The 14,523-nt window shown below is 40.6% G+C and overlaps 2 protein-coding genes across 2 annotated transcripts; one reads left to right on the forward strand and one right to left on the reverse strand.

Annotated features, from left to right (window-relative positions):
- The first annotated feature begins 1 nt into the window (after position 1).
- Positions 2-3,580, forward strand: ptgr2 (prostaglandin reductase 2). Its single transcript, XM_005926004.3, has 9 exons — positions 2-54; positions 141-222; positions 360-478; positions 654-845; positions 1,073-1,243; positions 1,379-1,588; positions 2,676-2,885; positions 3,009-3,048; positions 3,125-3,580. Exons 2-9 carry the CDS (start codon positions 186-188, stop codon positions 3,187-3,189), a joined length of 1,044 nt encoding a protein of 347 aa, XP_005926066.1. The 5' UTR covers positions 2-54; positions 141-185; the 3' UTR covers positions 3,190-3,580.
- Positions 3,581-6,079: 2,499 nt separating this feature from the next.
- On the reverse strand, positions 6,080-12,962 carry tmem62 (transmembrane protein 62). The gene is made up of 14 exons (XM_005926006.2): positions 12,776-12,962; positions 12,414-12,618; positions 11,939-12,050; positions 11,665-11,802; positions 11,197-11,242; positions 10,677-10,818; positions 10,331-10,455; positions 9,906-10,028; positions 9,652-9,807; positions 9,391-9,550; positions 8,928-9,126; positions 8,634-8,729; positions 8,282-8,400; positions 6,080-7,476 (listed from the first exon to the last, which is right to left on the reverse strand). The coding sequence occupies exons 1-14, from the start codon at positions 12,811-12,813 to the stop codon at positions 7,156-7,158; spliced, it is 1,980 nt and encodes a 659-aa protein (XP_005926068.1). The 5' UTR covers positions 12,814-12,962; the 3' UTR covers positions 6,080-7,155.
- Positions 12,963-14,523: the final 1,561 nt, after the last annotated feature.

Raw genomic sequence — 14,523 nt, forward strand, 5'->3', positions numbered from 1 at the left:
ACAAGAAACCTGTTCGGTAATATAAGCCGTTGGATATCTTCACGTGTTGCTACGGTAAAATACTTTGTCCACATCGTTTTCTCTAACACTGTAACCGAGCCCACCGCTCACAGAAACTTAACGTTTGCTACCTGTTTTAGTCATTGCTACAAACTCAACCTCGGTGCTCGCGATATTTCAGTGAGATGCAGGTGCAAAGAGTCGTTCTTAACTCACGACCAGGTGTGTAACATTTTTACTCTCCTCTTTTATCGTGTTCTGCACCTTGAGTTTTTAAGTCTTTAATACAGTAACTGATACTGCACCATTACTGCAATCACGTGGCTAGTGTTTACTCAACCTTCTATTTTTGCATACAGGTAAAAACGGGGCGCCAGTTCCGGAAAATTTCCGCCTGGAGGAGATTACTTTAGCACCTGACCTGAAAGATGGGGAAGTTCTTGTTCGGACGCTTTATCTTTCAGTCGACCCTTACATGGTATTAACACAAACACATGACATTGATACAGCAACAGCAGGCATCAGTAATGACCTTTAGCATTTGCTGTCTGGAGTAATAAAACGTTGTAATTAAAATTAAAGACTACAGCACAGTAAAGTAACAACTTGTGTTTTGTTTTTTTTAACTCCCACTAAAACTCTTTCCCTGTCAGCGATGTAGAATGAATGAGGACACCGGTGCTGATTACCTGACTCCATGGCAGATTTCCAAGTGCGTGGATGGTGGAGGTGTGGGACTGATTGATTCCAGCCGCTGCAATAATTTTGCTGCGGGAGATGTGGTCATTTCATTCAACTGGCCTTGGCAAACCCATGCTGTTATGACCGGAAGTGACTTACAGAAGGTCTCTGTTGCTGTGTGTCACCACTGTTTGGTGAACAGGGTCATATTTCCTCTTGCAGACAGGAAGAGGAAACCTGTCTTAATGATATGTACATAAAAAATTACACTGTGTTCTGCAAATGTGAAGGAACTGATTCATACCCTGTGTTTGCAAAACACACTGACTAAAAGCAGCTTACCTTCTACAGTATGTATGCTGATGTCACTCAGGTTTTGGTCTCTTTGCAGGTTGATCCACAGCTGGTTGATGGACATTTGTCCTACTTTTTGGGTGCAGTTGGAATAACAGGTCTCACTGCCTTACTGGGTATCAGAGAGAAGGGTCACATAACCAAAAGGGCCAATCACACGATGGTAGTAAGCGGCGCAGCTGGTGCCTGTGGTTCCATAGCTGGGCAGGTAAATGCAACAAGTACCAGATAGTTTAATGTCTACAAAATACATTAAACTATCTGAGATGTTGGAAAAATGCGCTATACTTCCATAAAATTGTAGATCTATTGCTCTGCTTGTTTTGTTTTGTTTTTTTCCCAGATTGGCAGGTTGGATGGATGTGTGAGAGTGGTGGGGATCTGTGGTTCTGATGAGAAGTGTAAAGCTATAGTGGAAGATTTGGGTTTCTCCACAGCCATCAACTATCACCTGGAGGATGTCCCGACGAGGCTTAAGGAGAGCTGTCCTGATGGCATTGATGTTTACTTTGACAACGTAGGGGGTGCCATTAGTGATGCTGTTATAGCACAGGTACTCTGCACAAGTGTTCTCCTGCACAATAACATAGGAAGGTGACATGAGGTTTTAAGAAATGCAGGCACATGAATTTTTTATATATTTAATAATTTGCATTTTATTTGACACTGACAAAAAATCTTTATGCAACTCTCTCTTGAAAAGACATTTTAAACCTCAATCAGAATTTTATTTTTTTTATCTCTTATTTGCAACTATAGGTTTAATTATAGGCTTCTTAATCCAAATGAGCTTTTGCAAAGGCTAGGTGAGTTTTGTATGCCTGTAACTGAGGAGTGGTCTTCCTTGCCTGACCATAAAGACTCCCATCCCCCTTGTAAAATTTTCTCTGCAGTGTCTGTTTTGAGAACCATGAAAACTGGAGTTGCTGGTATTCTGCAGAATATCCTTGGTTTTGTTGTGTGGGTTACAGTTGGCCTGCTGTGAGCTGAGGTGTCCCCTTAGGTATTCTAACGGAGCCTTTTCCATTCTTGATGGTGTGGAATACATTGTTAACATTGCTCTTTTCTGGCATCAGGAACTTTGAGTCACTTGGATATGGTTTTGTAGCCTATGGCATCCTCACGCGCATTTAAAACACATGACCGGAGATCCACACCTAATTCTTTCTTCTTACATTCTGGCAGATGTCCTAGTACTGACCATGAACTGAGAGTGTTTATACCAATTCACTTCAATTTATAGCCCCCAGGAATGCTTTAGAAATCAACATGGCTTGGATTTGTTTAAAATTGTAGAGACATCTGGAAAATACTGAGGGTACTCAAATACTGCACAGTAAACAACAATTGGCTTAATAGTGAGGCAGGTATTAATCATTTTGGAAAGGGTTAAAAATGCATCTGGAAACTTCCATCACAACTATATTTTGCTGAATATCGGCAAAATATAACCAGCCAAGCTTTTATGTCGAAGAGACTCATAAAGGAATGAATTTTTCATAGGGGGATGAATCATTTTTGGGAAGTAAACGGTTTGTGCTGTAAAAGAATAGTGTTGGACGTGATGGCTGTAGGTGCAACAGTGAGTGTTTTGTGTGCTGTAAGCTCAACTTGACACATCGACTTGCACTCATCTCCAGATGAACAACGGCAGCCACATAATCCTGTGTGGTCAGATCTCACAGTATAACAAGGATGTGCCATATCCACCACCTCTGAGCGAGGAGACTCAGAAGAACCTGCAAAGTAAAAATATCACCCGGGAACGTTTTACGGTGTTAAACTACATGAGCAAAGCAGACGCTGCCCTGTGTGAGCTGAGCCAGTGGATTAAATCAGGTCGAATCAAGGTACAGAGGAAATGGTGATGCTGTGTGGTTCACTGTATGGTTCACTGTATAAGCACCTTTGCAAATTGCACACTTCATCTTTGTCTTTGTTTTCATCGCTTTAATCTTGCTTTCACTCTTCAGGTTCTGGAAACTGTGGTGAATGGTATAGAGAATATGGGAGGTATTTATGAATTTCAACATTTTTGTAATTGTATAAGTTGTTGTGGGCAGTTTCATTTTTTTCCCTTTTCTTGCAGATGCATTTTGCTCTATGATGAAAGGCGGAAACATTGGCAAGCAAATCATAAAAATATCCCACTGAAGAAAATCACCAGTGTTTCCAGTGGAGGCTGCGCTCTCACCACTCACCATGGGAAATTAACCTTACTGCTGCCTGTTATCTCTGCCATTAAGTTACTTAATGAGCTGCAGTCAAAATATTGCGCTGATTAACCGAGGCCAGCTAATTGCAACTGAATTATAAATAATAAAATCTAGCAATCGAACAAGTCTTCAGTTTTTAATAAGTTTGTTTAGTCTTTTGGAAATTGGTGCAGCAGTGAAAGAAATGTAGAGCAGTGTTGCAGTACTGATACATGATATTAACTTAAAAATCATAGTCTCTTAACGGTGCCGATGTGGGATAAAACCTGGAAATTCTCTGCTTTAGTATAGCAAAATTAGCAGGGCTTTTTCTGTTTTACTCAAAGTTACTGGGTACACTCAGGTCATAATGGGATGGGCATGATCAGTAGCTATACTTGGGTAGGCTAAATGAAGAACATATCCTCCATACCATTACACCACCATCACTAGCATTAACCACTGAACCATCTATACTTTCATGGTGTTCAGGCCAAAGTCTGACCCCCAAATGTTCTAGTAGAAGTTGAGATTTAACAGACCAGGTAACATTTTTCTAATCTGTTGTCCAGTTTTGGTCAGTAGAAAATTAACTAATAACATTATTTGTTGATGCCATCAGTTTTAAGCCACCCCTCATTTCTTCATATTTTGCTAGGAAAGTGGGAAATAAGTGGTTTCCAATATAGTGTGTTTGAGATCAGTGTCATGCTGAAAAATGAAGCCGTTGCTATCAGATGCTTTCCAGGTGGTATTGCATGGTGGATCAAATTCTGACTCTTTATTTCTATGTTCATAGTTGCATTAATTTTAACAAGATATCCAACAACACTGGTTGAAATGCAGCTTGAAACCATGATGGGGCTTTCACTGTGTTTTACTGATGGCTGTAGAGACACTGACCTTCTCACGAAATGATTATTTAAACCAAAAATGCCAAATATTACTTTATAACACCAATCACTGCACAGATTTTCACTTTGGTACTTGTGTAACTTGCATACATCAACCTTTTCTCAGTTTTCCTTCTTAAAGGATGGGTTCTTTCAGCCCTTCCACCAAGACCGTTTCTGAAAATGGCCTTTCGCGTTTCACATAAATGAATGTTGTGAATGAATTGTGTTCTTCCAGCAGGTTGCTAGTAACAAAGTGTCTAAAGATGTGTTCAGCTCTAAGGAATGGACTGAGAATGAATAAAACCTTATAAAAACCTTCAGAAAGCCTAAAGAACTATTGCTCAAGCCCACTTTAAAAATGACAAAAACACATGTTGGACACAAAACATAAATAAGGGTTTTTTTCCATTATTGCATACAGTATGTTTTTTAAATCTGTCTTTTTCACTGTTTTGCCTCCGTGTTCCCTTCTGTGTAACATCATTTGGAAATGAATGAATCTATACAAAGTTATTTACTATAATGAACATTTTTATTTCACAGCACTAGAAACCATTAATAAAATAAAATAGTGGTCGGCTCTAATTTCAGTTGTCACAAGAAAAATATGTGGCAGGTGTAAAATCCTCATCTATTCAATCATATGCTTCAGTGTTTGAACACATTACAATATACTCCTTGTAAGAGCTGAAATGGTTGTGGAGGCATTGTCAGTTTTTCTTGTGTAAAGTACAGAACAATCACATCCAGACTCATTATTAACCATAATCATTTAGTGGCATTAAACGAATAAACCCGTCTTTTAATAAAAACACAGTTCTGATGCTTTGTTCAAAAACAAAACAAAACAAAAAACATTCCCATGCATAATTTTAAAGTGAGAGTGAAATGCAGCACAGTCATGATTCATCCATATTCATTCAACACTGCCTCCTTGTGGACAGATTACACAGCTTGACTGAGGTACTGAGCATGATTAGAGAAGAAATCCCTAATAACAAAAGTCCATAATTTCTAAATATCCATCTGTTTCCTGTTTGTACACTTGGTGGTTCTCCTATACAAATGAAGACTTGTCTGTGCAGAAAGGGGTGGAAAAAGTAATTAAACCACCGTTATCAAGACGGCACATACTTTCATTTATTTAGTGTCTGGCAGCTGTTCTAGTATTAAACCATGAGGGTCAGATCGCCACAGTTCTTGCTGTGTATGGCTGAGGATAAAAAAAGAAAATAAAACACTTAATGTGTCTTTCAACACATTTCTGTACTTCAGATGAGTTCTTGTAGAATCCAGGCGACTGCTACTGTTGACTAGAAAGGACTGAAAGACTTAGTTTACAGTTCCCACAGATTAGCAGTCTGAGCAACATAGAGAAAACATGTTTGTACGTACACACACACACACACACACGCCGATCAGTTCAGCGGTCTCCAACCTTTTTTGCGCCACGGACCAGTTTATGCCCGACAATATTTTCACGGGCCGGCCTTTAAGGTGTCGTGGATAAATACAACAAAATAAAACTAGTACTGTACCGAAAAAAAGAAGATTTATTCATAACACACGTGAAAAGACCCAGGAAAACAGAGTTAACGATAAAAACGATAACAAAAATAACGCTGAAAACCGATAAAAACCCTGAAAACCATACATTTCACACCTGAGCCTCAACCCTCGCGGCCCGGTACCAAACGACTCACGGACCGGTACCGGTCCGAGGCCCGGGGGTTGGGGACCGCTGAGTTAGATCGACTTCAAACACCAGGAATGCTCTAAAATCTTTTCAACCACACTCATCCTGACAATGAAGAATACTTTCCAGTGCAGATTTAAAACACCAGTGGGGAGAAATAAAAATCACACAATAGAATAAGAATGAATAAATTAAAAAAAAAACAGCATAGCGCTGGCTCATCTCATTTCACCAAAGCTATTAAAACATTCATTTCGTTTTGTTTTTTAGCCACCACACATTTGGATTGTTTAATGCGGGTTTAGTTTACTGAGCTACTCTAGGAGTACAAAAACATTGTCCTGAAGTACTACTTGGACCAGCTTTTTGTTCAATTGCTCACATTCCTGAGAAACAAACAGCTGCTTTCTGTAGTCATGTTTAAAGGAACATGAAAAAAGTGGAGGCGGCTTCTCTGTGTTTTGCTAAAGACTGGCATTAAAGTTTTGATATGGATATTCCAATGTGAACATTGAACAGTACTGGCAGTTGTTTAACTTGAAAACTAGCAGTCATAAACCTCTTGTACACACATCAGCTACAGTACTTGATTAATTTGTACTTCCCTTCATGTGATTATCTGTAATTGTGTGTAAAATTTACTTGAGAATACGATCGTCTAGGTTCCACTACTGGCGTCACCTTCACAAGATGTAAAAGGAAAAGGATATAGCATACAAAAGGTGGTTCAATCCTTTCTTATGCACAGAGTTGTTATCAGAAGGTAACCACAAGGATCATTTTGGCACATCCAGCCTTCGTTAGCATATGAAAATGGGTTTAAAGAGAAAAGAAGAAAAGGAAAGGTGAAATCTTTCTTATTCATCCTTTGGCAGTGGTGAAGTGGCATTTTGGCCAAGGCAACACTTCCAAAAAGTGCTAAATCTCAAGTAAATGACTCAGCTTAAACCACAGGAGAATACAACTCTAATACAGTATACTGTCAACAGCAGCATACGTTGGACTAGTCTGTCACATAGCTCAGATTGGCTAATTTACCCTTTAGTATCAAAGGTATTTTTTGATTGGTTTTTTTACACTGTACACATTGCTATGAATATGGCCAGAAATGTGCTCGCCGGTGATTTACAACAACATGCATATTAAGTAAACAACACTATCTAGAAACAGGATAGTGAGTGATGTACTGTGAAGTGGCTTCGGATAGAGGAAAGAAAGAAAGGAAGGGGCTGCTTTGCAGGGAAAACTGAGGCTTGCGCCGTGGATAGAGACAGCAAAATATATCTGAGAGTCAGGCTTGAGGGGAAGCAGCGGCGGTACCGTGCAATTACTGTCAAGAGGGAGAGACGCTCTTGCTTGTGTCACGAATGAGAGAGGCGGGGCTTGTCCAGGCGCGGTAGACCAATAGCAGGCTGAGCCCTAACGCCCACGTGCGCACAGGAGACAGGAAAAAGGCCATGGGGCCATAGGTCTCCAGGAGGAAGTAGCAGGAATGGGCCTGCCAGGTGAGGAGGAGCAGCATGAATAGGTGAACAGCCAGAGTCCTCCAGCGGCAGCCAGGCCGCAGGAAGTGGGATCGGAAGGTGTTGCCACGGCAACGGTGGTGGAGGCTCCAGCAGAGATAAGAAGTGAGGGGCATGTTGAAGAAGAGGAGCTGGCAGAGAAGAAAGGAGTTTAGTTGATGCGAACAGAACATGCATTTATAAATGAAGCAGTACCCACAGGTTATATCATAGCTTCTAGCTTTAGAGAGGGAATGTTGTAATTCCCCCACACATCTGCATGCTTTGTCCTTCCTCTTTCTGGTTCATGAAGGGTGTAACAGATGAGTCTTTAGAGGAAATATGTTGCCACTCTACTAATTGTTTAAAAAGGACCTTATAGCTACCATTCTCTCTCTTCTCCCCAGCAGGCAAGTTTGTTTAAGCTTGACTTTGAGTTTAATTTTCTTTCTGCAACTTTCTGCCAGATTTTGCCACTGTATATTTACTTTCAGTTTAAATAAAGAATTTTCAGTTCTCTTTAACTCCATTATTTGCGACATTGCTCAATTATGTCTGACCTTTGATCCAGTTCGTGGCAATATGACTCAACCAGTGATTTTTTCCACCCTAAAGAGTTTGTTTTCAGGAATCATGATCATTATTAAGTAGTTTAGGGGAACTTCTGAAATGCTCCCTTCATTTCCATGTCACTGATGTATTTTTCTACAGGTCCTGACCAAGCTTTCCACCTCTAAGGGTGCCACAGTGTTGACAAGCTGTTAGTTTTTCCTATACAACAGTCAGTGCTGGGCAGGAAGTTCACAGTTCCTAAGAGTTGCTGAAAACAAAATTAATTTAAATGTAAAGCAAATATGTTCAGTAACAGTCTACAGCTGGACATATAACATGTATGCACAGAATTACAGAGAGGCTAATGTGTCCAAAACAAGGAGGGAAAAAATTCAATGTTCTTACTTGAACAACTCCAACCACATAGGTGAGACTGCCCTCTAGGAAATGTCCATCAATGAATACTCCAAAGGCAAAGCAGGCCCCACTGTGGCCATCAATCAGCTCTCCTATGAACCACGGGCCTGAAGGAAGAGAGGAATGGATTACAGCAACATAGGAGAGATTACTGGGTAATCTTGTAAAAACCAGATGTTATTTGTACATTGCTTTGTACAAACTTCAAATCTGGCAATCACAAACAACTCTATTGTTTATTACACATGACAGATACAGTGTAGAATGGCAGATAAAATACAATTTTTGACAAAGAGGATGGAAAAAGTTAAATGGGAATAAGGCACAGCATTAAACTCACCTAAGGCCGTGCACAGGTTGAACAGTAGCAGAGAGTAGTAGAAAGTGTCTATTTTACTGACCAAGCGGAGTGACATACACACTTGAGAGGTCAATCCTGTAGACATAATGAAATACCAAACATCTATGATTGCGCACAGTGCAGAAAGACCTCTTATAGTGTGCATTTTAAAAGCTGACATTGACATCCTTATTGAGAACCCTGTCTGTGTCTCAAGTTCAGTGCGACTGAACCTGAACAGTCTGTTACATTATGATGGTGTATTTATCTGAAGGTTAGTCAGAGACAGCTCACCTCTGCCCGAGAGAATAGGCATAAACCTGAAGGCCATGAGAACACCAATATTCAGCAGCATCATGAATATAAAGGCCACACGGCCCAGGACGTAGTGATCTGTGAGGAGGATGAAAGACTGCACGAAGCCGAAGGTAGGAGTCAGATCGCCCTCCAGAGTAAAGTGCTGCTCCCGCACTGATGACCGGCCTGCCGCGTCCTGACTCACATGCACATGTAGAAAGACAAGAAGTTCTTAGTTTTTAGAGAAAGGTAGAAGCATTTTTTTAAAAGTATGAGAGTACAACAAACCCCGAGCCACCAGTGGGTGTTTTCTAGCTACAATTCCCAGACAGCAAATCTAATACAGCTATTCATAATTCAACAAAGGAAAACAAATCTTCTTAATCTAATAAAAGACCCATGAAATATTCAAAAGTCTCAGAACACAATAAAGTGGAAGATAAATGAATGTTGCACCGACCTCCACTTTAACTCTGATTGTATGCAGTCCTGTGAGGTAAAGAGACGGATCCCATAGCAGAACATAAAGGGGGCCTCCAGCAGAGTGACCTTTCCCCAGTGGTTCCCCATCTACACTCACATGCACCGCAGTGATCGGGGCCTCTGAGAAGGCCAAGATCCTTCAGAAAAGGAAAGAAAATGAATTCTTAAATATTAGAAATTGAAATTCATTTCCACTGGAACATAAGAAAACAGAAAATTCAACGCATAGACAAAACACCTGATGTGCGTCGACCTTCGTATCCGACCCAGTGGCTCCACCCCTGGGTGCAGATATTGTGCATCCTTGGGGTTCGTGATGAGCACTGCAGGCCACTGCTCAAACCTCAGATCAGAGAAACTCAGCAGGTCATGGTCAAAGGCCAGAACTCTGTACCTGTAGAAAGATGTTAGAAAAATATGGGCGATAATACGACAGAAACAGAAATACAAGTAAGAAAATTACTGTTAGAAACACCTATTGAATATAAACACCTGCGATTGTCCATCCAGTCGCCCAGCTCCAGCTCCAGAGTGCCTTGGGGATGCCGGCTGTGCAGCACAGGCATGAGGCCACCCAGAGTGTGCAGATGGCCACACAGATATGCAACTGCAGATCTTAACACAAAAACATAGAAATTTTAGTTAGACTTGTTAAGTGTCTGCAAACAGAGGCAGTTGAAGATGTACGGTACTTTACTCCACAGCATGAATTTGAAACAAGCAGCCAGTCAAAATGCTTCTTACTTTTGTTTTTTATCATTCTAAGACTGAGACACAATTTTAGCTTGCAGCCAAAAGGAGGCGGTTGCTGAATGTTTGCACCATGACGTGATGGAAAAAAGGTTTCATTTCCTCAGCTCACCCTTAAAATAAAAATAGGAAGAAAAAAAAGATTCAAAATCGGGAATTGTTCTTGCCTCATCATGTCTCGTACTCCTGAAGAAGGAGAGACGATGGTGGAGGTGGTGTAATGGCCAAACCAGATCGACTGGTTGCTTTTCAGACTCTCAGCTCTGAACGTGTCCAGCAAGTCCATTTGAGTCTGTCAGATATGACAAAAAAACGTCATGTTTATGAAAACTGACAGCTAAGCAGATACTTTCGTTATTGCTACTCAGAAACTAAAACACTGTGCGTTTACAGTTTTCTTTCCTGTTTTCTTTACCGTTTGTTGGACCACATTTTCTAACAGAGGTCCTTCAAGAACTGGGCTCTTTCTAAAGATCTCAGAATTGTTCATGAAGAGATGTTGCACAAACTCACCTGGTTGAGAATACCAAAGAAATTGTACGGCCTCTTGGGGCCTGGAGTCAGGGTGGCATCCACACAGACAAAGGAGTAGTTGCCAAAGGGGGTTGTGTGAACGTAATGGAAAGAGCCTACTTTCTGATTGGCTGAGTATTTCCTAGAATAAAAATTGAGAAACGTTACACATGAGCATCAAGCTACTGTACAGCATAAAACAGATTTTTTTTAAATAAATAAATAAATGCGATCTTTAAAGAATATCGGGAAGATCAAAGACCAGCCAGCGCTAACAGAAGCATCACCAATGTCACATAAAACATGAAAAGAAAAAAAAGAAACAGCGTGTTCGTGTAGGTCCTGCTTCTATTTTTGTCGTCAGGATGTTCACATAGCTGAACTATTAATGGAAAACAAGTCTGCAACTATACTGGTTTAAGGGCGTCAAATGCCACAGCATACTCCAATCAGCTTTCTCTTGTTGCTGTGAAATGCAGTAAGGGACTATCCTGGCCATTTACTGGTACTTTTTACTAACCTGTAATAATTGGTGATGCTGTCCAGTGAAATAATGTTGAAAGCATCTGTGAGGAAAAATGAAATAACTGTGAGATTAAGCAGTGTACAAGCTGTATGGGAGGTGACCGATGAACTATTCTTGTACTGTATTGTAACAAAGAAAAATCTCCCTTTACTAAAGGACCCACAGATAAACATCCGGGAAACACATCAGCAGCTGTAATCAGCAGCAGAATAGTTGTCAGAGCCACTGCAGATCCAATGAACAGCTTTCCCTTTTTTTGACAGTTACAAATTCAGGGTGTCTTGTTTCACATCCAGTCACAGACAAAGGGAAGGGGAGGGGTAGAACCACTTCCTGTGGGATGCTCCATGGATTCTTCTGAAAATCTTAGCTGTACACTCGGCACACTGAAGATGTTTCAGCTGAATCAGTGAGCCTTAAGAAACCATAGTAATTTTTTTTTAAAGTGCCATGGTTAATCACCGTGATTTCCGCGGATGTCAATCCACTTGGTGCGCTCCATTACACGTGACCTCTTTAGGATGTTGTGGTACGCCTGCCACTCCACCTCGTGCTGGAGGGATCCCACCTTACTCTCTGTTTTAGCATCAGTCAGATCCCCTGGGGTAAAGGAAAAAAGGAGGAAATCTCTGTAAGCAAACTGTCATCTGATGGCAATGCACGATCTTGAGCCACACCCATTCAGTCATATTATAATGCAAAGAATTTAACAGGAACTAGTTAGAGATCACTGTACCTGTTGCAAGCACAAGAGCTGGTTTGATCACCTCTATGGTGTCGGTGCAGAACTTTTCAAAGTCTGGGATGCGCCTTGGGTCATGAAATCGACTAATGTGAATATCGGACACCTTGAATTACACACACACACACACACACACACACACACACACACACACACAAATACACACACACACACACACACACACACACACACACACACACACATGGAGGTGAGGGGTAAAGGCAAATATTTTAAATGGGGCTCTGTGACATTTTCAGCTCTTGTGGTATAAAGGCTATAGAACAAGAGTCTGGCTCAGAGTTGCTGTGTTTCTGTGTTGAAACACCTTTTCACCCAACATCGGAGCACTTCTGTGGACACTGACCCCTTTCTGTCAATCATTCAGAGTTTAACCCTAACACAAAGTCAAACGCCTGTATTGTATACACACTAGATGTAAATAATCACTACAGACGGAATAATAGCCCACCTGTACAAACCAGAATATATTGTTCAAGTGTTCGCCGGGAAATGGTGGAGAACTCCCCTTAGATTCAGCTTCATCACCGACAGTCGGGTGCTGAACGCTCCGTTTAGGGTGCCAAGCCGTGTCATAGCTGTCCAGCACCCAGGAGGTGATGCACGCCAGGGCCAGTCCGAGGATAACCAGTGCACCAAACAGCTTCAGCATCCTCCTGTAGTGGCGAGAAAGGGGGGCTAGCTGCCGCTGTCTATCCCGGACAGAAAAAAAGCTAGCTACTGGTGGAAACAGCTAAGGGCACGAATCACACTAACATTAACTACAGATATAACAGACAACTGAGCTACATGGCTAAGAGCTAAGGCTCAGACCGTTTCTGTCGCTGCCATCGCGGCCACACGGGATGCATTGAAGTGCGTGGTTCATTCACAGCTCCGTTCAGCTGCCTTCGGAGGCGGAGGAGGTAGCACGGCAGGTTAGCCAGCAGCTAGCTTCCTGCCTACCAGCTACCAACACAGCTCTGACCGGGTGGAAGGGGGGACGTCACCAACAATGACGAGGCAGCGTTATAACAGACAGAGCTCCCACTCTGACATTGTTTTTCAGAGCTCGGTAATGCTAACACACCTGCCATCGCGAGGACTTTCGGGAACACCAAAGCAATTGTCAACTTCGGGTTTTTGTAATCATTTATTCTCCAAAACCATTTTTGAAAAAGGAAATAATTAAAGCTTTCGCACAGTTTTTAACTATGCCATTTGATATACGGAACTGCAAACGCTTGACAGGAACTGGCTGATATTTGAAAGACGAATAAATGAATAAATAGACAGATGAATAGATGAATACATTTATTTTAAAGATAGAAAAAAGGAAAGGACCCTTCACTTTATATTTTTTTCTGTCTTTTTCTGTGGGGCGGGATTTTGTAAAAAAAAAAAATCCAGCTCGAGCATCAAAGATACAATTTTTTTGAAGCATTTTTCAGTATTTATTTTCCACATCTTTGCTCAGATACACCAATTATATAATAATTCAGAATGTTACAAAGGCAATAGATCAAACCCTTGTGAGGTAATAAAACATTTCTGATCATTTTATCAATCGTGACATGGCAACAGGGTTTAAGTTAGAGTATCAGGGTTGCAAAAAATGACTCGCCTGAATGGATATATCCTTTTATTTGTAGATTATGACATATTTGCGACAAATAAATACTCGGGACCACAAAACTGTTGTTAATATAATAATATTTTGTATTTTTTTAATATGCATTTCTTATGTTAATGTTATATGATAGCAGGGTTGCAAATCAGCACTAGTATTAGTGTTTTATCAGAAAAAGATATTATCTGTGGAATTTAACGATCTGTGAAAGTCAAGGATGTATTTATGTAAATAAAAGGACAGAAACTCTGAAATGAGTTTGTCTTCTTTTGATAACATGGGCAATGGGTTTGCAGTTAGAGTGACACACTCAGTCTTCAGAAATCACTGGAAAAAGACAAAATACGTCAAAGAGGACTGACCTTTGGTCAACCCATGGTGCTAGCACATGACTCAACCATGTCAGTTCTTCTTTGTCAGGTTGTCTCCCTGTTTTTGTCTCTTCCTCCTCCAGGCTAAATAGGTTTTGGTAACTGAGATGCACATATGTTGTGAATGGTTTCCTTTTAAAAAAAAAAGTGCTGATAGTAAATGGTTTGACATTTCTAAATGAGATCTTCTCAGAGGTTCTCAAAGGCCTTTTTGTATTTTTAAATAATGTTTTTCAAACCAACAATAGGTTTACGTTTTGTCTCAGGAATGGTGTATTTACACAGCAAATGCATACCTTAGTATTTATGAATTCATTATTTTCAAATTATTGCTGGGACAGAAAATGTCCTGCAATCGTATGTTGACCCAGATATCTGTAAATAGGAGGATACTTATGGCTGTGGCTGATGTTTATCTGATGTTCCACAGCACTTTTGTGCGGGCTAAATTCTCAAAGATAGTGTGACAAAGAGCTTAAAGGCTTTAAAAAATACTGAGAATTCTTTGATCCCCTGACAGAAAAGAGAGAATAAATAACAAAAATAAAATGAGAGTACACATTAAAAGAAAGTAAGTCAAA

This window comes from Haplochromis burtoni, unplaced genomic scaffold, assembly GCF_018398535.1.
Source record: "Haplochromis burtoni strain Fernald_Lab_line unplaced genomic scaffold, NCSU_Asbu1 Contig_85, whole genome shotgun sequence".
Classification (NCBI taxonomy): domain Eukaryota; kingdom Metazoa; phylum Chordata; class Actinopteri; order Cichliformes; family Cichlidae; genus Haplochromis; species Haplochromis burtoni.

Coding starts and splice junctions, on each gene's coding strand:
- ptgr2 (XM_005926004.3), top strand. CDS start 186: ATGCAGGTGCAAAGAGTCGTTCTTAACTCACGACCAG. Junction 479..653: donor TTTCAGTCGACCCTTACATG/GTATTAACACAA, acceptor TTTCCCTGTCAG/CGATGTAGAATGAATGAGGA. Junction 846..1,072: donor CCGGAAGTGACTTACAGAAG/GTCTCTGTTGCT, acceptor GTCTCTTTGCAG/GTTGATCCACAGCTGGTTGA.
- tmem62 (XM_005926006.2), bottom strand. CDS start 12,813: ATGCATCCCGTGTGGCCGCGATGGCAGCGACAGAAACG. Junction 11,803..11,938: donor AGCTCTTGTGCTTGCAACAG/GTACAGTGATCT, acceptor CCTTTACCCCAG/GGGATCTGACTGATGCTAAA. Junction 9,127..9,390: donor CAATCAGAGTTAAAGTGGAG/GTCGGTGCAACA, acceptor CATGTGAGTCAG/GACGCGGCAGGCCGGTCATC.